Below are 22018 nucleotides of genomic sequence, written 5' to 3'. Positions count from 1 at the left end.
AAAAATACAAGCACTTTGCACTTTGAGATTTTCAGAATCTCACTGCATGAGCACTTGAGGTTTTTAAGTTTTCCATATTTTGGGCCTTTTTGTTCTCAAGGTAGTGTGACGATATCAAAATTCATACTGAACTCCTAGTACAAATCCAGTCTCTCCTCATTAAAGCGTTGCTTGAACTCTTTCTGCATGAATGTCATTACCTTTGCAAGGAAGAAAAGACTCCAAAAGCAGGTACAGACAGGATGATTTCAACTGCACGGTGACAAGGAGCTCTATTACATGCAAAGAGGATATCAAGCTCAAGGGCTCAGGATGCTTGAAAATGGGCTACATTTTTTCTCTCTGGCACACAGTTTGGACAAAGCACTCCTACTGCTCTACTTCCCAGTTTTACTACAATTTTAGGTAGAAGACTGGGAGAACAGGATTTTAAGCATAGACTAAAGAGTGCTTTTCAAGTCCTAACCTTCATCAGATGGAGTTGCACGGCTGCACCGGTGACTGAAGGAAGGGCAGGTTAAGACGAAGGCTAAAACCAAGACAACCGATACAAGCCCAGCAGCGCACTCCTCTGTCCCTGCCCTCCCAGCCACAACATGATGGCCAAGGAACACATAGGCACCGGCACCCGTGTCCCAGGAGCTCCCAAGCTTTATCAACAGGAATACACCACCCATACCAGGCAAAGCCTCTCTCATTGCTTCTTCCATTCCCTCATCCCTCTGCATTTTTCAGACCGGCCTCGTCCGTTTGGTGAGTTATATGATAGTTGTTTATCCTGCGCCACTGGGAAGACTGAACCAATCCACAACAATTCCGGGAATTTACTTTTATAGAATACTGAGAAGAAACTGGCTATCTTTCCATAGGCCAGGGAATGAGCCCCAGGAGGGTCGTAGCTGAACATGGAGCCTGGGTGTACAAACACATGTGCAGTTATGCGCTATGAATATGACAAGAAAAAGCTAAACTCTGCCCCTGGATAATGAACCTTAGAAGGAATTGGTTCTTTTCCCACGGAAAATGCCTACAGCCAGACAGCCAAGAGAAATTAAAAAGGTTTAAAGCTATCTCAGTTTTGTTACCATTCTCCTTCCCGTGCTAAAAAGCAAACCACTACTTCAGTCACTGTGCTGGACATGAGTTACATGTATACAAGCAAAGAAAAACACCATATAGCCGTGTAAATCAATCACAAATAGAGAAAAAAAAGTCATCTTTTAAAAGCCTGACCAAGGAAACACAAATAAGGAAACCAAAGTTGGTGCAAACCAATTCTTGGAGCTGGACGGTAGGCAACATTAGTGTGACAGCCAATTTCTCATAAATTATTTCCCACCTCTATTAAAATGATTAGATGACTGTTCAGCATCTTTATATGCAAGAACTGTCTAGAGATGACCATGTATGAGCTGCTTTTCGGTACTAAAATGGCCCAAGTGCAATACTGTACATGAATGCTGTACTTCTACAGGAGCTTTGTCCTTTATAATTAACCTTCCAAAATGAGGAAAGTAGAACTCTCCAGACCTCCTCAGATCATTCATCTCAGAATTTGCTTCTGGCTGTAGTTAACACCACTTACTTCAAGGAAAGAAATTAAAATCTCCTCATATTCACCTTGCTGTTTATAAGATGATTTATACAGGAAGGAAAAACATCCTTGGCACAAATGACCAAGCTTGACCATGAAATACCATCTGTGTTCCTACCTTTAAATCTCTCAGGTCCTATTGGCTATGTGTGGGTTTTGTTAAGTTTATTAATAAAAATGTTTATTAGTGGATCACAGCAGGGAACACCTCGCTGTGCTGCCCAACGAGGACATGAAGCTCATGTAAAACCCTCTTCCCAGGCAGCGACAGCCCTGGCTGCCTCGCACATTTTGAAAGGATTTTTTCAGTACTTTCCTAAATGTGTTCTAAATAAGGATTTGGAGGTCTAACTTCTGGCTCCTGGTTAAATCTCAGATCTCTATCTTATACAGAGCTAGGGCAAGAGCAGTAAGACCTCCTGGTAAGTACATTAGCAAGGTTTATGAAGGAGAAATAACATTAAGTTGCTGTAATGTTACCTGCTGTAAGCGATTTACTCTGGTGCCTCTGGGCTGCTTGCAAGTGAATGTTTGTTAGTGAAACTAATAATATTACAGTGGAACATATAGAGGCAAGGAAATTTTGCTAATATTTAGGCCTGATTTATATAGTGCAATGCGGAGAAAAAATACATGAAAGCCCATTGTACTGTCTGAAACAGAGGGCTGGTATTGCAACCAACACTGCCACATTTGGGAAGCATAGGTGGATAAGTGATAAGCAGACAAAGAGATAAAGTCCTCCCATCCTCATTCCAAGGATGTTTCATCTCCTCCAAAGTCTTACTAGAGGAATGAAGGTTGGAGTAACTACTCTAAATCACATAGTTCCGGCTCTGCAAGTAGACCTGGCCCTTCAGCCGTCCTCTCCCTTCTCTTGAGCATGCAGCTAAGCTGGGTTCAGGCTACCAGAATTTCATCCAGTTAGTTTTCTCCAAGTACAGGAAACAATATAAATAACAAGGAGAAAATGATGTGTGATGCTAACAAACTTCTAGGGTTTCAACAGGCATATTTAGTCAGAGACAAGCTTAGGCTTTTACCCAGTTATTTCTCCCATAGGAAATCAGCCTTCTGGAAGGTATCCTAAAATAGCAGCAGAGATTTCTGTCTTTGGGCAGTTGTTGCCTATTTGCCTTGGCTAAAACATGATGTTTTCAAATAGATACTAAATAAACATGGTCTTCTGCCACAAACTCTAGCATAACCACAAAAAAAGTCTTGATCTGCATTGAATGAAAAAAAAAATATATAAAGTGAAATTAAATGGAAAAAAGCCACACGGGTCAATACGCTACCGAAGAAGCGGTCTCAGCTCACCGTTGAAGTTAACGCTGCGTATGTACTTGAGCAGCTTTTTGCCTCCCGCATGCTCCATCTCGGGGCAGACCCCCGGGTAGTCGGCACAGAGGTCCTTGTTCATGTGGTGGAGCGCGTGTGCCATAGCGTACACAGCATCGATCACAAACTGGACCTTCCCCTCCTGCTCATAGTGGGAGTCTTTGCCAATTCTCTCCTGTCCTGCACGTTAAAAACAAACACACACACATATACAGACACACAGAAGGACAGTAAGGAACAGTATTTTCCTGGTATCAAATACAAATGAATCCTCTTGGAGCACATTTAAAGAACTTGCATGTTTTAGTCAATACAATAAAACATTTTGAGTTATGGTTGTACTAATTAAAACAAAAACAAACCTTCTTTCTTGATAGTAGAATCATCAAGACTTCTTCTTGCAAGTTATTCTACCATAATCCAGAAAAACAAATCCTACCATAATCACAAACTTGAAACTCTAACCTACAGGGACCATCGTAGAGAGAGAAAACACCAGACTCCGTATGCTCCCAAGTATGTCTTTGAAAGAAGAAAGCATTTAAAATAAAGCACAGCTGGTATTTTAAAGTCTGATGTTTTGTTCTGCTGCAAATCCCAGTCTCTAATTGAAAGACAGAGCCAGATTGAGGGAAGAAAGAATCACTTCAGAGATGCAACCGAAGGGGTACTCCAGAGAATTGAGCAAACGTGCCTGCTACTAACGCCACCTCAGGAAGCTCAGTATGTTTGCATTAACTATGCACTCCCCTTCTCCCCAACCTGCAGAGACTGAAATGTCCTTCAGAATCCACTGATTGCCTTTAAAATATTTTAGCAGGCGAGAACTTAAGGAATCCAAATGCTTAATGTCATCCCAACTGCAACGGGGGGGAAAGCAGCGCTTTGAAAGTTGTTCCTTGATCGCTGCAGCACCCAGCATGTTAGAAACTACAAACCCTCTGCCTGAGATCTTCTCATCTGACAGGACAAGGCACAAAAAAAAAGTCTGAGAGAAGGGAGGCAATTTGCAGATGGAAAATCAGAACACAAAAATTAAACCACAAAGAGCCAGAAGAACTCAATAGCAGTGACAAAAAAGGTGAATCTAAATATTTTGAGTGGTAGGCTTGTGCCTTAAACATTCTCTCCCTCTCAGACTTTAGATGGATATGTAACCTGGTAACGTGACTGTAAAACCAGGCAATAAGGTGGCCTCCTTGCTTTTATGGTTGTGTGAACAGATAACTGGGTGCCTCCGCAATTAAGCAGCAAACCAAACAGTATTTTCAGAGCTTGAAGCAAGCCACAATGGGTTGAGAGTCAGGAACCTTTGATATTTTTTTTTCTTCCCCCCTGAAATTGCCCACTAACTTCATGTTTTACCTTGTCCAAGTAACACCTGCATGATTCAATCTGTCCAGCTGCAAAATGTGTGATTATACTTACCTATCTCACCAGGGTTTCATGAAACTTAATTACTGCTTGTGAAGTGTTCCGAGCTGCATCAACGAAAGCAGCAGAAGTGCAATCTATTATTTTCCAAGGGTGGCAACACCACATCCCACTTGTTCCACCTGCAGCATCACACTTCTTTCTAACCTCACATCGGTCTTGACCACCTTCCTGCAGTCCCTGCAGGTCTGGGTACTGCCAGGAGGTCCAAGAAACCTGCCCTCGGAGTCACCTCTTGCAAATATTTTAGAGACATTCAATCAAAGTAAATGCTCAGTTGAAGGATGCAAGTGGGGAAAATTCCTTTGTTAACACCCTTAATTAGAAATAGGGATGAGTGAATTTAAATTAGCTGATTGATACCAATAAGGAAAGGAAATCAAGTTGTTAATGACTATGAGAACTAATGATTTTAACAGAGGCAAGAAGTCCCTTTTCTTGTTGCTGCTCAGCTAACATGTTCATATCTCTCCCTCCTGCACTAAGGAACGGCAGCCTCACCGGCACCAGACCCTGCTGTCCAGAGCCAGCCCAACCCACCTCCTTCCCCGGCAGTGCTGGGTTTGCAGAAAGCCATCATCAGGGAGCAGGCCAGGTCTTTTCCAACATGCCTTCCCTTGGGGCACTGTCTTGATTCAGCTACCAGGCTGAATCATTTTGTAGCCAGCCTATGAGCAAAGTTTTTCAATTTTTTTTTTCAGCTCATGAGAAAAAGGCAGAGTCCTAAGCAATCCTTATTTTTCTTCTTTGAGTGGAGAGGCCGTAGACCAGAATTATGAATGAGCACAGAGAGATCACCACCCTTTTGCAGAAATTCTACAAGCACTAAGAATGTCTAAATAGGTGCACAGAAGAAATTTGCTTTAAGATAGGCAAAGATATAATCCCACTATATGAACATCTTTATTTATCTACAATTTTCCTCCTTCTTTGGTTCCCTCTGTTATTACCAAACTGCACCATTTACGTCTGATCCACTCAACGTACATATTATGCTTGAGAGACTCCCTACCAAAGCCCCTCAATTTGAAATCTCAGCTACACTGCAAACATTGAAGTCCTACAAATAATTCAGCAGGGTAAGAGAGCTTCCAGACTGTGAGATCCACGTACTGTCCTTTTCATTATTTCACTCCCCTCTCACTGATTACAGAACTTATTACATTTCCAGGCCCTGACAAGGAAAATGCTTTTAAGTGGTTTCAGCTCAGCTACATAACCAAATTAGCAATGCAACAGAAATGCATGCCAAGGGAAGTGAATCGGGGATTGAAATGCTGCACACAAACAATACTGATTAGGCATATTAAGTTCCAGAAGCACGGCTGCCCAAATGCACAGCAGAAAGAAAACCTTTAGCAGTGAAGATACCTGTGAAAGGAACCTGAGTAAAATCCACTTAAAAAACCCAAGTGCAACGTTAACAGTGTCCAAGTGTGAAAATAATAAAGATTTGAAAAACTTTATAGAATTTCCAGTAACAAGAATGCTTTCCTGTACTGAAAACAGCCAGTTAGTTGAGTATTAAACATCAAGAATTTGTGCACAATAAATCCAGATACGGATTCAAATGTAACTGCCCACCCAGAAAACATGCAAGAATTTATACAATTAGAACAAGTGTGCTATCCTTCATACAAACATAGGTTGAGTTACCTTTTAAAGAGACTTTATTGCAATTAGAAGTTTAGCCCAAATTTGAACTAGCAAAGAACCTGCAAACCAATTGCCATATTTTACATATGTCAAATAATCGTCAGACTTCAACACTAAAAAAAAAAAAAAAAATTTAAATGTCCAAATTAATGCACCTGGCTGAACAGAGTGTTCCCTCTAGTTTACACCAAGCTACCACTGTAGTAACCCAGTGAGCAGCAAATCAGGCCCAAAGTCTATTTTCAGACAGGGATAAACCTAAGATGCACAATTTTAATTCCAGCTTCAACATTAGTGTGGCAAATATTTCCCCCTCTTAGGTTTAGCTGAAGATGCCAAGCAGAAACTTTTACCACATGCTTCAGCAATAGCTCCTGTATATATGGGTGTAGAGAAATTCAATCATTAGTTATTCCTGAAAGAGAAGGAAACCCACAGAAGCCATTAACTTCTTACAGACAAAAGCAGCAATACAGGTGCTGCGTGTGCCTCCTGACAAAGGGGCAGTCTTGCCCCAGCCCAGTCATGTTAGGACATCGGGGGGGGTCTCGGGGGAGCGAAGCTTAGTGCAAGAGAAAGAACCAACATATGAACTCAGGTGCTGGGTGCAGCAAGAAACCATGCAACCCTCCATGCTGTCAGAAGACACCACAAGCACAGAAGGTAAACATAAACCAAATTTGCATTGTGATGTGCAAATCTTCTGTTCTCCTTACATGCCCCTGTTCTTACATGTCCCTGTTCTTTAAAGGTTGCCTTTTTTTTTTTTTTTTTTTTTACCTTGATGATCTTCAGAAGCCATGCAACAACATTATCTTCTTCAGCAATGAAGTAGCTGAAACCTGAGACACATGCACACAAAGTGATTTCAAGAGAATGCACTTTTGTTCCATGGATTTGAAATGGAGTACCTTGGGATGTCACGAGAAGGATGAAACACAAAAGCAATTTATTGACATGAGCTTTTTTTGCTTCCAAAAGATCTATTTGAAGGTGATGACAAATAATTTAACCTCACTTCCTACTAGAGTCTCAAGTGCTCATCATTGTGATTCCTAAGAGACTGAGCAGCTAGGTCTCTTGCTGCAGGCAAATCTTCACAAGAGAAAAATTCTGCAACAAAGAGAGGAAAAAAAGCCCCAAACCCAGCGTAGTGAGAATACAGAGAGAAATAAGTCCTCTTGTACAATCTCCTTCAGATGACAGAAATGAAATGCAAGTTTAAGAACTCCTGGTCACACTTTTTGCATCTCCATAAAGGCGATGCTTAACACCTCCTTGTATGGAAAAGGAGCTGACAACACCATTTTTCACATTACATTTTCTCAACATGTCTCCTTCAGTTGATTTTTCTGGACTCATCGTTGATCATCACATAATGTAGGGGATATGTTATGATGTATAAATAGTGTTGCAAGGACAATTTTTATGGCATATAATTCATACAGACAGACATCAAAATCCCACTTCATTGGTGGTTACATTAGATGAATTCAGACACTGGTTCAGTTTCTGAAGGATTAAACACATTTTCAAAGGAACTTACATAATAGTAGTGCTGAGAACCCGGTGATAGTCATCATTAGCAAGAGATTTAATTTAAAGATTGCAGAATGCTCACAGTATCAAACAAGCAGCTATTATTTGTGCAAGTTAGAATTCAGCAGCTGGTTAAGTGCCGACAGAAAAATGTATACTCTTCATCCATCTCCAGCATATTTAGCATCATTAGAAACATGATGCCTGTGAGCAAAGAGACATCTATGATGCAACAGCTACAGTTATTAGTCTATAACTGTGCAAGTGCCCATATATGCTACTTCATAATGACTCTGAAGCTTCCTCCAGCTACACACAGTGCAGAGAGCTCAGCCTGTGCAGCTGCAGCGGCTGTACTCGTGGCACTCCAGAAACATGCACAACAGCGCAACACAAATGGATCCATCTTTAATAGACAAGTACCTATGTCCAGGGGTCTCCAAAATAAGATCAGAGCTATTACTCCTCGGATACTCACTCATGGTATAGACACTACCGTACACACAGGAGGTGTAAAGTCTGAAGGCTTCTCCACATAAGCTCTTTATTTGAAAGTAGCTGAGTACTAAAGCTTGAGAAAAACTAACAATATGCTAGAGCAAATATTGTAATTTAAACAAGCAGAGTATGACAATCAGGCCTCTTTGCAATATAATCCATGTATTGTCACTTTACAAAGAAATACAAGATCCGATAATACAGCTATGTAGTTACAGTCATCTATCCAGCCCATCCTAATTCAGAAGATCTCATTATAGACAAAAGCCTTTATCTCAAGACCATCAATCCAATCCCCATGGATTCTCTTGGGGAAAGCAGATGAACTTCCCAGTTTCTACTGCTAACCACACAAGAACATCCTTCTGTGCTAGGTTAAAATTTCAGGCTAAACATCATCTCCTTCAGGCTACGGCAAGCTGGCAGAGTCAGGGCAGCAGCACAGCCCAGGAAGGCCAGAGCAGCCACCTCCCGAATGCTGGTGCATCCCAGTTCTGCCGTATTTCTAATGGCTAAAGAAACCTCTCCCTCATCTCCTCCGCAACCTGCAGTATCAGTGTAGCTCTACAGCCTCCTGCCACCCTGATGGAGAGAGAGCACTTCATATCGCACAACAAACTTGGAAGTCAGACCAATCGTTCTATGCCAGTAACAAGCAGGAAAGCCTTTTTTAACTAGAAAGGCTTTTTTTCTTAAGTTGGTATACGCTGGACCCACAGTCTGTACATCTACTCTTGCAGATGTCTAACAGATACAGCTGTACTCAGTGACTCTAGTAACACCACTAAAACCCCCAGAAAGCAGATGTAGTCAGCTTTAACTATGCCTAATCAGCTAACGTTCTCTAATCAGACTTTGGAAACCAGGCTCTCACAATGCCTTACAATGTATTCCTCATGTAGGAGAGCACAAAAAATTCCTGTACTGTAACTGGTCTTCACTCGTAAGTATTTAAGTAAAAACCAAAAGCAGCATAGTGCAGCAGAAAGTCCTACTGAAAATTTGTTATTCCGATACCAGAAATAACAATATTACATAGTAAGGATCATCACCATAATAATTCAGCAGTTTACAGAAAGCCTTGATGCAATGAGTTTTGTGAAGCTACATCCACTTCCATGTGTCAGACAATTATTTTTTTCTCAATTACTCTGATTCAACCCACTGTAACAGTTTCTGTTCTCAGGTGTGTATGTATATCTAAGGGAATAGATTTTAGATTAGAAAACTGACCTAATTTTCTTACCTGAGATGTTTCCTGTGCATTCAACACTCCTATTAAAATATATGCAATAGGTGTCATTTATATTCCAATGCTGAAATACTACATTCACAAAAATATCAGCACCAGGCTAGCCAACACTGATGTAAATCAGAGACACTTTACAGCTTTATATTGCTAACGTGCAAATGAAGAAAGCTTCCTGTAGCAATAATTGCCAGTGAAGCCAGTGATCAAGCAAATGTATGGAAGAAGCACTTTTTAAAGATTAGAAGGCCTAAACTGGAGCTATCTTTATATTTGGGCACTTGGGTAAAAATACAGTTTGCAAATAGAGGAATATGTATGTAAATAGCAAGAGGATAGTCATTGAATCACGGAGCTTCGTTGGCAAATCACCTTGGCGATCTAGAAACATAAGCAATTCTAAGAAATGTATTTCTGAAAGAGAATTTAGAAATCCATAGAACTGGTTTACCTTAAGAATAAACTCTTCAAGATTGGTTTAATGTTGGTTGAACCAACTATTGCAGGGTTCTTTTAGGAATTTCAGGTACATATATTTTGAATTACTACGACGCTAAATGAGAATAACTTTTTGAATTGAAAGCATAGAGGTCATTAAGCTGTAACGCCTGCTTGGACAATTTGATATTATATGGAAAACTCTTTGTTTTCGAGTTGTACATAGCCAGTCAACTTGCGAAGTAGTGCATAATATGGTTTGCTTGCTCCTAAACTTGTGCACATCACGTTTTTCAGAGAAAAAAGTTGACTTTTCTTTCTCATGGGTGTTAGCATCGATATGTTTAGGCAGTCTGAAGATAATTGAAGTATTTACAAAATAAGATGCAATGCAATCTATTAAAAGAACAGAGAACTGAAATCCTGGGTTTCAAATTTAAGTCAAACATTGGCTAACCATGCATCCTCACACAAGTCTTAGCATCTCTGAGCTATGGCTATAGCTGTATTGGCGAGAGGAGTCAGAGGAGTCACCCAAAGATGAGCTGGGCTTGGTAAGAAGTAGTTTATTGGAGAGCATATTGAGACGTGTCTTGGATTTCCCCCTCGCCCTGCCTTGAGAGGGAGCCTATAGCCAAGATCACGGACAACTTGAAAGACAATCACCATCAGAAAGAAAAGAAGCAGCAGAAGTGGTCAATGGAAACACGTTACAAAAACATGGATCAGCCACTGACTAGCAAGGAGGAAGAGGCAGGCCGTACTACCAAAGCAAGAAAACAACTGCCTAGACCGCTTATTTACCTGCATCAGAGCATGGGATGTAATTGAGAAGATAAGTTTCCCATCCTGGTCCGCCCTTTAACCTTATTCGTAGCTTGCAGGGCAAGCTAAAGAAGATAAATTTTAGTCTTCATCCTTTCTGCACTGAAATATTATATCCCTTCACACACATGCATTAACACACATTTCATACCTCAGAGCCTGGAGGAGAAAATGCACAGAGCAACCTCTGTAACAAGAGCTAACCAGAAGCTTTTTTGCTCATGCCTATGTCATTAATCACACACCACAAAATCCTGGGCAAAAATCCACCCCAAGATACAGGCATGTAAATCCTGCTGTGTCCAGTGGCAGCTGGAAAAGGGTATCCAAGCCGAATACTTGACCTAAAGCAAATTATTTTACAATTTGTATACAGGATTCATGGCAACCAGCCTTACTTTAAGTATTTCTGTATTTCAGCACCTTGGGGCTAACCACTGCTTAGGACTAGACTACAGTTTAGGACTACTGCCTAGGCAGGACTTCTTACAGATGACAACAGCGGGCATTAACAAAATGACTTGGTCAGGTAGAAAGATCTAATATCATTGGCCAAGATTTGGAAAAAAAAAAAATACTGCTGATTTTTTTTTAAACTTGTTCTGTTGGGGGAAGAAAAAAAAAAGAAAAAGAGGGATAGCAACAAAGCCTGGACCTCCACAGCCTTAGCTGCCCCACCACAGAGCTTACAAGTCCGTCAACTTGTCTTTGCATTATGCACAGGGATAATAAAGCACAGCTGCAGAAAAAATTCATCTTGATGCACAGAAAATTGGCTGCTAACTAAACGGAGCTGACTGAACTGCTCAGCCCCTGTGCAGCCTTGGAAAGGCATTTCAAGGTACACTTATGTTGAGCAGACCCACAACAAGAGACAGAAGGTTTTGCAAGCTGCACATTCTTGGACAAAACAAAAATGTATTGTGGATGGTTTGGATCCTCCTAAACCTGCTTTTTCTGAAATTCTGAGGAATTCTTGATATTTGCTGTAGGACCAGATGCAGTCCTATGCACAAGCCTTCCCACGAATAGGAAGAAGAGCCGGGAGCAGCCGGCAGTGCAGCCCTGCGCTGCTGCCTGTGAACACCGGGCAGCTTTCTGATGGAGCTCTGGTTTCGTCCTTGTATCCCAGCGATAGCAAACGCTCGTTTCTATAAACCTGCCATCCCGAACCTTGAGCAGCGCTAGAGATGGAGCACCTTCTGCACTTACAGCCCTCGACACCCTCAGTGGGAATCAGTCTAAATTTAGCCCCTCTTCCCGACATGATTTATCTGGCACTGTGAACAGTGAAGGTCTTCTGACACCCTCAAGTCCAATAGATATCCATCCTAATGAATACCATAAAGCTGTTCTCATAAAAAGTGAATCACGCACACCATGGCTCCTGGCATTTGTTTAAAAAAATGCTTTAGATATTGGCCATCTGCCATTAAGTTGCTTGAAACATCTCAGACAATTTATTTTTTCCTGAGATGAGGAATTTTGATAGCATTTTGAAAACTATTTTTCTTTCCATAGTAAATTGCACTTTGCCAATCTATTAATGCACTAGATCACTTCTTGTAGTCAAATTATAAATAATATTCTGATATCCTCAGGCTCTGCTATTTGCTACATCTTTTGTTTCTCGTTATTTTTCTTCCCTAACATATGGCTCCATAGTACAAGCCATCTTGACTGCTGGTGAAAAAAAGACAGGATATTGCTATTAGCTTCTTTATCCTCCCCCCCCGCCCCCCGCCCCCCCCCCCCCAAAAACCCCACCCAAATCCCAGTTACTGGTATCATTTTAAACCAAATCACAGATAATGAAGTGGTTTGCCAAAATTACCTGGGTTGTCTTCCCCCACTCCTCCTTCTTTCCATGGTCATGAAACTCAGAACAGTGCCACATTTGGGGTGACATGCCAAATCCTGCATATCTGGACTTGGGCCTCCAGCATTGTGGATTCATGATATATTTCCCAGAACCACCATTTGTTTTGAGAAAACCCTGATCAAACATAGCTCTCAGCACTCTGTATTACATCTTTCCCTTCAAAGGTAAATCCCCAAAAAGCAGTTACAGGAAATTCTGACAGATGTACGGCACACATGGCACAACTTTACTGTAAAATATAAACATATAGGGTAACTATTCCTTTGCTACTTTAACCTTTTCCTGTATTAAATGGAAATCTGACCTTTTCTTCCTTCCCTAAACAACAGCTGTATCCAAAGCACACTGAGATGTGAAGCAGGACATTCACCAATCTTGTCTGAAGCCTCTGATGCACATCAGAGCATGAGGTATCCTCTCCTGAGCTCTAGAAGCAAGTATATGTGCATATACACACACTCAAATTACTGCCTTTTTTATTGTTATTTTTACCCAAGACACCTCTGTCCTTCACTGACTTTTAATCCTATCGTGTAACATTTTCAGATGAGATAAACTCAGTCCTTAGAATAGCCTTTCCTGATTGACGCTGCTTACCTTTTAAAAGGGATTTGGCCTCCGAGCCACCAAATCTTTGCCCAGTAGAATCCTGCTGATGGGGCAAGCTCCCTCCTCTTCCTCCAGCCTTCCATGGGAACCCGACAAAGGCCAGGGCTCAGAGCTGCCCCAGGACGGGCGAGTTTAGGAGCTCACTCCCTGCATAGCATGGCACGTGAGTTTGCTCACAACAAGGCTGCAGGAGATGCTCCTCGGTGCACAATGCACTGAGAGGATTCAGGGGAGTCCTGACACTGCTCCTGCCTGTTCCTGCCTATGCATTGCCCGGGAAGGTGAATCTGGGTCCCTTTGAGGCATTTTCTCTTGCTCCAATTTAAAGTTGAAGTGCAACAGTTCCTCTTTTACAAACACTTTGCTAAGTTTCTGTCACTTCATCTTGCAGGGAGCTTTCTCCCAGCATCTTCTTTAGAGCAAGTCATTGTCTGAGCCATCATCTGGGCTGTACCTTCAGACTGATTACACTTGCAGATAATTAGAAAAGCTCTCTGAGTAATCTACGTTCTGATAAATGACATCCGAGGTGACATCACCCTTATATCACTTCAAAGTCTCCTTGAGTTTAAATCTATCTGAATTTAAAGCTATGTTTAATAAGTGAAAACTGTCAAGTGTTGCAATTTCCTTTGCAGGTACTGTTACCCGCCAAGGAGGCAGGTCATTAAAAATGCAGGCGCTCTCGGTTCAGCGGATACCTCTGTGTATTCAGAGTGCTTGCATTTCTCTGGCATACGCCTCCTTCTGCCACAGGTGCGTGCAGGTGCTTCTGATGGAGCAGGAAATATTCCATACCCACACGTGGAGGCGTTACTGTTGGAAGCGGGAGCACCCACGGGGCAACCACGCTGATGGGTGCCGTTAGCAGAGCAACCTGCAGGCACACCGCGGCTGTCTGCACAGAGGGGGTACAGTGCAATACTATTAAACATTCAGCACTGTATATTTGATTTCAGTAATCACTTTGAAACTTATGAACAACCTGCTTCATGACAATACAGACACAAAAAACTTGGTTTATCATCTCTTAATTCTAACTCCCTAAATTTCACAGCACTGGCAACATTAGTACAATGTGGCTTTGTACAGTGAAATATCTTCAGTTGAGCTCACGATCAAAGCCCAGACCCCATCTCTGCATGGAACGTGGTGTGGGCAGAGCATTCAGCATGGCTGCCTTCGCAGAGTCACAGCTATGAACTACAGTACTCTTCTGCAAAGACAGTAATTTTCTTCTGATAATCCTCTTCTATAAAAGCACATTTTTACCATAACACATGGTACTGCAAACTACTTTTTTTCCAAAATATTCCAACATTAACCTGATGTGGCCTGTTATGACTGAAGTGAACCTCTAATATTCTTAAATGTAAGCAGCAAGAAGTAAAACAGTGAACTGCCTAAACCCAATGCTTGTTACTATCACACTTCTTCAGTGATTACATTAGGTTCCACATATAGTTTGATGAAGTCTCCTCAAAAGCAAACCGCAGCATCCCTCAAGGGTAGAGGCAGCGACTCCAGGGCCTGGGCAAGCACAGAAGGCAGCACCCAGCTGAGGTGACACCACTTTTGCATAAGGAACCGATCCCTCTCTTCTCTGGGGAAAAGCAACGGACTCGGCTCTTTCTGCCGTACGCGTACGTACGGCTTTGAAATGGCCTGCATCCCAGCAGAAATTATCTGCGCAACAGATAGGTCTTAGATTTTAGGTACATACAAGGTATCCTTGGCAGCAGTTCAACTTAGCAGCACCGGATCATGCCCTGAACCATGCCAAAATAAGTCAATCACTAGAAAGAGCATTATTAATTACAGCAGTGTGTTGTATTTAATCTTCTCTAGAAATAAGGTGGTGTGGGCTCAATGTATTTTTGTTTTCTCTTTCTACGTCTTATCCATCCTAATCAGTGAAAATTTTTCAAGCTTAAATGAATATAAATGACATTAATGTAGAAGTTCTGCATATAGAAATATTTCAGGAAGTTGTGATATGAAAAGGTAAGCTGCCCAGGGTGCCTTCTTGGAGCAGCTTTTCTTCTTGATCGCAGTCTGTGGCCACGAGCCCTGAGCTGCTCCCTGCTATGTGCAAGCATTTCGATTTGGAGCGTGAGCCTCCCACTCCTCACGCCGGTGCTCAGGAGCACTATTGCTGTCAGAAACCGATGGCCTGTAGCCTAGTATCTCGCTGCATTACAAATTACCAATCAAATTTTAAAATAATGATGATGATCATTCATAATATTATTACATCAGTGGGACATTATGACTCTCATACTAGCAATATAATTCAAAGCTAATGCTTTTTCTGATGCACAATTTACTTCAGTTTGTAGAAGAGGGAAGGAAGATGTCAGGGCATGTCATTTGGTACAATATCGAGCTACAATGCGGCATTTCAGTTTGATAGGGTAAGTTAGCCACCGAAAACAAATGTTTCTGCTGAATCTATGCCAAGGGAAGGCAGAACACCATTTTTACGTTCACATCAGAAAGCACAGGCTGTGAGCAATTGTAATAAAATAATGGCATAAACAATAAGGGTGATAAGACACTTTTAGAAATTATCCTAAAGATCTTTTAGCAATTTTTAGTCAAATTCCAGCCATTGGGGAAGATTCCAAATGCCAAATTTAACAGCAGTGTATTCCTAGCGGTAACTGCACTGTTTCTGTGCACAACACTCCTACTCCTATCCATGAATTGAAACCAAAAGCAGATGATATGAAATATGGAAAGTTTTCATCAATTTTCAAAGTAAAACATATCCTCCTATGAACTAATTTCCTTTGATCAAAATTCAAGGCAATTATACAACATAACACATTTAAACTGCTGCTGTGAAAAATTAAAAGGAGAGGGAAGGAAAGGCAAAGAGAGGCAAGGGCAAGGCGGACGTCCGACAGCGTTATTGGCTTTACTATCTGTATCACAGGAGATACGTTCAGGCCAAAGCTTATCCACTGCATTTTAAGCCCTGAGCAAATGCCCCAACCCCAACTACAGAGGTTCACGCCACAAACACAGGCTCACCAGGGACCTGGCACTTTGAGGGCAGACGCTGACATTTTTGAGTTTTAGAAATACTTTTCTAGACAAGTACCCTCAATCTAATACCTTAATTCAGCACAAGATCATTAAACTGTTGTCCCTATGGATCATCCAGCAGCACTTGGACAGTCTGCAGAACTCCAAGAACATGCGTCTTTCCCTTCATTTCCTTTCAAAACAAACACTTCCAGTTCAAAGAACTCTATCACCCCACATCATTAAGATGGTTATGCTGAGAAGTGCATAACAGTTAAAAATGAAATCACCCCACTGTTACTTGGGCTTCTCTGTAACTAAAAATAATTCCTTCAATGTCCATGTGATCAGAAACAGGAATTCCTGGAAAATATGATATTTCTAATGGCAGTACCTCGTAAAAGGAAAAGAGGAGTGAATCTGTCAGCCACCAGAAAACAACAGAGGTCAAACACGACTCTAATAAAGGTCATGAACCTCAGTCACAAATACAGACAGTGCATTTTCTATGTTACTGAGTTGAGGCTGCAAAAATTTATTTAACCCCAATTTCTTAAATAACATTAGTGAGAAGAAAAATCTGATCAACAACTTTATGCTACCTAAAATGAAAACATTTCACTCTGTGCTAATACTTCCCTACAGGTGCATTTCCTTCAAAAATTAAACTCAAACGCACATGGTAAGTATATGACCATGAGCAGATGGTGCTTTGACACAGTAGGTGGCCAATTTGTGATTTGCAAATGGGTGACAAGGCACAAGTTGTGGAAATATCCTCCATCTAAAACAAACTAACAAAAAAACCTCACCTCCCCCTGCACTCAAGCAACAGCACAAAAATATTGATTTTCCTGCTGCACGGACAGCCAGAAAAAGGAAAAAATAGAAGAATGTATTTTTTGACTCTTTCCATCTACTTCTCTTGTCCTGTAAGGCTGATGCTGCTGTTCAATTTTCTCTACAACCTACAAAAATTCAATTTATTTTTTTCAATCTGTCCCCAGCCAAGCTTCCTTACATCAACTGTGCAGTCATTCCACTGCAGCCCGTGTCCAGCAGCACGAGGAGGGTGAAGCGAATGAAGTTACCTGTGCATTTACGGTCCGTGTCTTCCTTCTTTGACCCACTGATGGTTAACTTGCAGTTGAAGTTCTCCTCCCAGTACTCTGCAAACCACACGTTCCTTCTGTTGTTCTCCAGGGTGCGGGAGGTAAAATAGGCATCGAACCCTGGAGAAGGAGACAGGTAGAAAGCTGAAGTGTAGCTCATACTGCACGGGAAGTACTGCAGCCTGAAGAACAAATACTCTGCCTATATCTTCTTCAACATCCAGCACACGTTCACATCTCTATCCACATGAGATGACCGTGGAAAAAAGGAAGTCCGTTGTACGTTTTATCTAATCAGCTGCATCTTGCAAGTAAATTACTCTGCTACTAACTGCGAGGATAAAGCTAGGTAAGATATATGTAAAACAGAGATAATACAAAAAGAGTTATAAGCAAAAAGCATGGATTAGATATATACCAAAAAGGAATGGAATTAAATGATATAGTGCAGCTGATATTAGGCTGAGCTCAATACAACTAGTTTTGTAATTAACCTCTCCAGACCTCCAGAGAAGGCAGTTTCATCTAACCTGGCCATTATCAGTACACCTCATTGGTTTTGCAGTATGTAAAGTTCCCTTAATTTCCTTTCACAAAAGTACAGATAAACTCAGAGAGCAAAACTTCTAAGTGGTAACTGTGAATCACCGTGATTTACCAGATGCTGGGATTAGACATCCTGAAGTGGGGGGGGAAGGTTTCCGTCCTTAGACCTGTGAGATTTGGTTTGCTACTGAAGCCATGTAGCCACAAACAGCTTGCAGTGCTGCAAGAGTAAAAATGACACACAACTCCACCATTAAAATAACAGGGGAAAAAATTATATTTTTTGTTGAAGGGCAGTAAGGATATCTGAAGCCCCTGAGTCTTCTTTTTGAAAATACACAGTCCTCTATTCACTGAAAGAAACCACATAACAACTACTGAATAGCTGTGTAGTGGTGACTAGTTCATAGTTTTCATACAGCTCTAAAACATATTCTATCTCTCTTCAGCACCTCACCAACTTGCCAGAAGAGAAACATATTTTGCTTTGGCTTCATTTATTTTTTTTGCAGAAAGGTATATCACTGTATATATACACACATGTCTATATACATACACAAATGCGTGTGCATGTACATATATATTTATGTATGTATAGTGATTAAAGGAAAGGTGTATCTAAAGGCTTACAAACCAGGAGGGCAAATAAAAAGAATTAAAAAACCATACTACAAAATTATACAGTTTATTAAATTGCGATAACAGATTAGACCTGCCATAGCATAGGGATTTTCTCTATCAAGTTTTCAAATTCTATAGTTTAAAACTGAGCCAAATACCCTTTACCAGGTCAGACAATACCCCTTCAAAGATCATGCTCATTTTAATGGATTTTTCCTACAATGCAATACAGAACTCAAACAAATACTTACTTTCCCAATAAGCAATAGTAACTTTAGATCAAAAAGAACATCACATTACTAACTAGTGCTTCACTTTGCTGTATTTAAGCACTCTTCTCTCCATTATTCTCTTTCAAAGTTGAGATAACTCCTTAGAGCCTAAGGAAACCTTTGTGCATACAAATAATTGCTAATCAGTAGACAGATATCCTAAGTACTAGTACGATGGCAGAAATCTGACCTTTGTTACTGCAATGACTAAAGCTCCCAGGACAGCACGGAGTGACAACAGACTCGAGTGGCAGTGGGTCAGTGGCTCGGGCACCCATCCCAGCTGGGGTGAAGCTGCTCCCAACAGACACCGGTGGGTCCTCAGGAGCATGAGAGCAGGGATGAGTGGAGACCACCACCCTCCCACAACAATATTTTTATTGTCTTACTATCCTAGTATACTTTTGGGTTTGCTTGGCAAACAAAGGATTTGCATGAGAACAAATACATTAGCGCATGTCTACGTGCTCATACGCGAGGTCTTTTGTATTTTTTTCTTGTCTTTTTTTCTTTTTGTAGCCGACAGAAGCTGTGTTCTCTCATCTGTTCAGAAGGAAGAGTACATGGTGTGACACAGCCAAGTGTTCTTGGCATAGAACATGGGAAAGGTTTATCACCTCTGCACCAGAGGTGCCAGGAAAACAGGCAATCGTTGTTCCACCCCTTTAGCCAGGTTACGGACTCCTGGCAGCTGAAGTCCCTGCTTAATTTTACAGGCTTTCCCAAAGCCGACAGTCTCTCTGAAGCAAGGGGGCTGTGCTCATTCTTTTCAGAGAGTTATATCAGTCTTACAACAAGCATATTCGAATAGCAGGATATTCAACACTTTTAGTAGTGCTGAGTAGTTTTCCTAAATCCTTCTAGTTATCTGTCTTTAGCCCGCAATGAGCAACATCAGAGCTTTTGCTTACAGAGACAGTTTACATTCAGCATTTTTAATGTAACCTTCCAGAACTGCAATCCCAGTTCAAGTTCAGGTTACAAAAGGGTTTTTTCTTTTACTAAGAAGGTTGTTGAAATATTCAAGCTATGCAAATGTGAAACCTGGTTAAAGCAGATCTATCTTAAAGAGGACCTAAAAATGCTGGTTGCTCACTGAGAAGCTCAGAGGTTAATTATCTGCCATCCAAAAAGTGCAAAACCATTGAAGATGCAAATCTGCGAATATCTATTTTGTCCCTTTACTTGGCTTTACAGCCTGTACCAGCATTGCAGAAGAGGGTGGAAACACAGAAGCAGCAAGCTCTTACAGATACTAAGCCATCTCTCTATATTGCATGATCACATGGTTCCTTTTGATTTTGCAGTTAGAAATGACAGTAAATACATATTCCACTGGAAGAGAGAAAAAAGTTCCTTGCACCATAGCCAACAATTTATCTCACTGAAATAGGTGGGGAAATTGACTCAAGCTGGCACTACTCACAATGAAATTGAGTCAGAGGAAAAACATATGGCATCGTTAAATTAGCGTAGCAATCCATCCACTGTGGGATAAAAATAGACAGCATGTAAGCAGATGTTTTCAAATAAGAAAGAAGATTAGGAGTGGGGTCAATCTGTCTCCTTGTATTAGCTTTGTGTACTATTGACCCACCTACAATATATATTTTCCTAATTCTGAGTCTACTGTTCATGACTTGCATCCAAAGCCCACTGCTTATAAGACACAATGTACATAATCTCCAAAAATCAAATCAGAAAAATAAGTATTGGGGTCTTCAGAAACAGGCTGAAGGCAAATTAAAATTTTATCTGCAACCTCACTAGAAATTATGTGTAGGTCTCTCCCTCAACAAATACATCAGGGTGCTTCAGAATGATGACAAACCCTAAGCGACAAGCCATACCAACTTAATGCCATGCTGTCTAGTCGGCAGCCAGCACCTGAAGGACCACAACCAAATCATGGAAACCTGCAAGCAGACCACCAAAACGGGATAGGAGAAAACCTCTGTGGTGTATTTAAGTACTACTGAGTATTTAAGTCAACTCCATATACTTGGTATGGCTTGTCCAGCCATTAACGTGGTTTTTGCAGCTCAAAATGAAAACTTTCCAGAATAAAACTGCATGAAGTTGCAGGAAAAGAGCCGACCTGTGATGGCAGAGACCCCTGATCTCCTCCTGCTGTATTTATGCTAGGGCAGGGACTTAACTGGGGTTTCCCACATTTTAGGGAAATAATTTAGTAAAACTCTCCTGCCACAACTGTTCTGCTTAATTAATGACAAACTAGTGACTTATGAATGTTTCTGTGCATGGTCTCTAGAAGGGACAGCACAATTTCTGCGCTTCTGGGATGAAATTGCCTCAGGAAAATATTCACGTGGATGCATCAGAAGAAAATTTAGAAAATACTCTTAGATTTTAGGCACACACAAGCTAAAACTGTTTTCCTGTAAACCTGTGTGTCTTAGTTTTACTCATAATTAAAAGAGATTTCAAAGGGGATATTGAGTCATAAGATCTCCAATATATATATGGCTCAAAAAGAGAAACAGTATACCTCACCAATGTGCCAAACTAAATGACCTCTGGGAAAAGTGCTCTATAACTTAATAAGATAAAATCAATAAGTCTTGATAAAACTGTAATAGAATTCCATAAGAATTACTCTAAACCTTTACAGATTTAATAACAAATAATAACATTCTCATTGATTTTTTTTAATGATCCCTCTGCATTCTCAAGAAGGACTATAGATCCCGATTAAAGAGTGTACATTTTTTATCATTATTTTCTATTGATCAAGACAAGCAGGCAAGTGACTGACTGACAGAGTGACGGAGTTAAGCAGCAGGCCAAATTTCTATTAATTCCTTACTGGGTGGAAGTACTGTGCACCCACTCACTGTTTCTGGCTGCGCTGTGGATCACAGCACTACTGCTCTCACGTAGCCAAAATCCTGGCAAAGACCTCTAGAAGGCATCGCCTTTGCAAATTGCCCTCCTTCCCAACATACTTAGGACCAAGAAAAGTCCCCCACAGCCAGGGCCAAAGGGAAGGAGTCCTACATTGCTCCATGGCAGCAAGGCAAGGTAAGCGTGCTCACAGGCACCATTTTTTTTTTTTTATTTGATGAATATTTACAATTTTTACACAAAGTGCTGGCACATGTGCACAGCTGGGGTATGATACACCACAGAATAAGACCTAGAATATTTCATATCATCTGGTGCAAACCTGTGCACCTCCACGGAATGAACTGACCTGTGCCAGTTCACAGTGGATGAGATTTTCATCCAATTTAAAAGTTAGTAAAGAATGCTCAGTGGAATCTCACTGCTCCTAGAATGTTGGGTTTTTTTTCTGGTTTTTCCCTATATCATTCCCAAGAATACTGTCAGAGAAGTTATTATGATTGTCTG

The 22018-nt window shown here is 41.0% G+C and overlaps 1 protein-coding gene across 5 annotated transcripts in view; it reads right to left on the bottom strand.

Annotated features, from left to right (window-relative positions):
* GRM7 (glutamate metabotropic receptor 7) overlaps positions 1–22018 on the bottom strand; it is a 317615-nt gene that overhangs the window by 107242 nt on the left and 188355 nt on the right. For all 5 annotated transcript variants that reach the window (XM_052778044.1, XM_052778041.1, XM_052778045.1 and 2 more), the window contains exons 5-6: positions 17187–17327; positions 2915–3115 (exon numbers count right to left, since the gene is read on the bottom strand). In XM_052778044.1, coding sequence (XP_052634004.1) covers positions 2915–3115; positions 17187–17327 — 342 coding nt within the window. The remainder of the gene's footprint in view (positions 1–2914; positions 3116–17186; positions 17328–22018) is intronic.

Source organism: Harpia harpyja, chromosome Z, assembly GCF_026419915.1.
Source record: "Harpia harpyja isolate bHarHar1 chromosome Z, bHarHar1 primary haplotype, whole genome shotgun sequence".
Lineage (NCBI taxonomy): Eukaryota > Metazoa > Chordata > Aves > Accipitriformes > Accipitridae > Harpia > Harpia harpyja.
The sequence above is the reverse complement of the archived record's forward strand: the minus strand, read 5'-3'. Positions and strand labels throughout refer to the sequence as shown.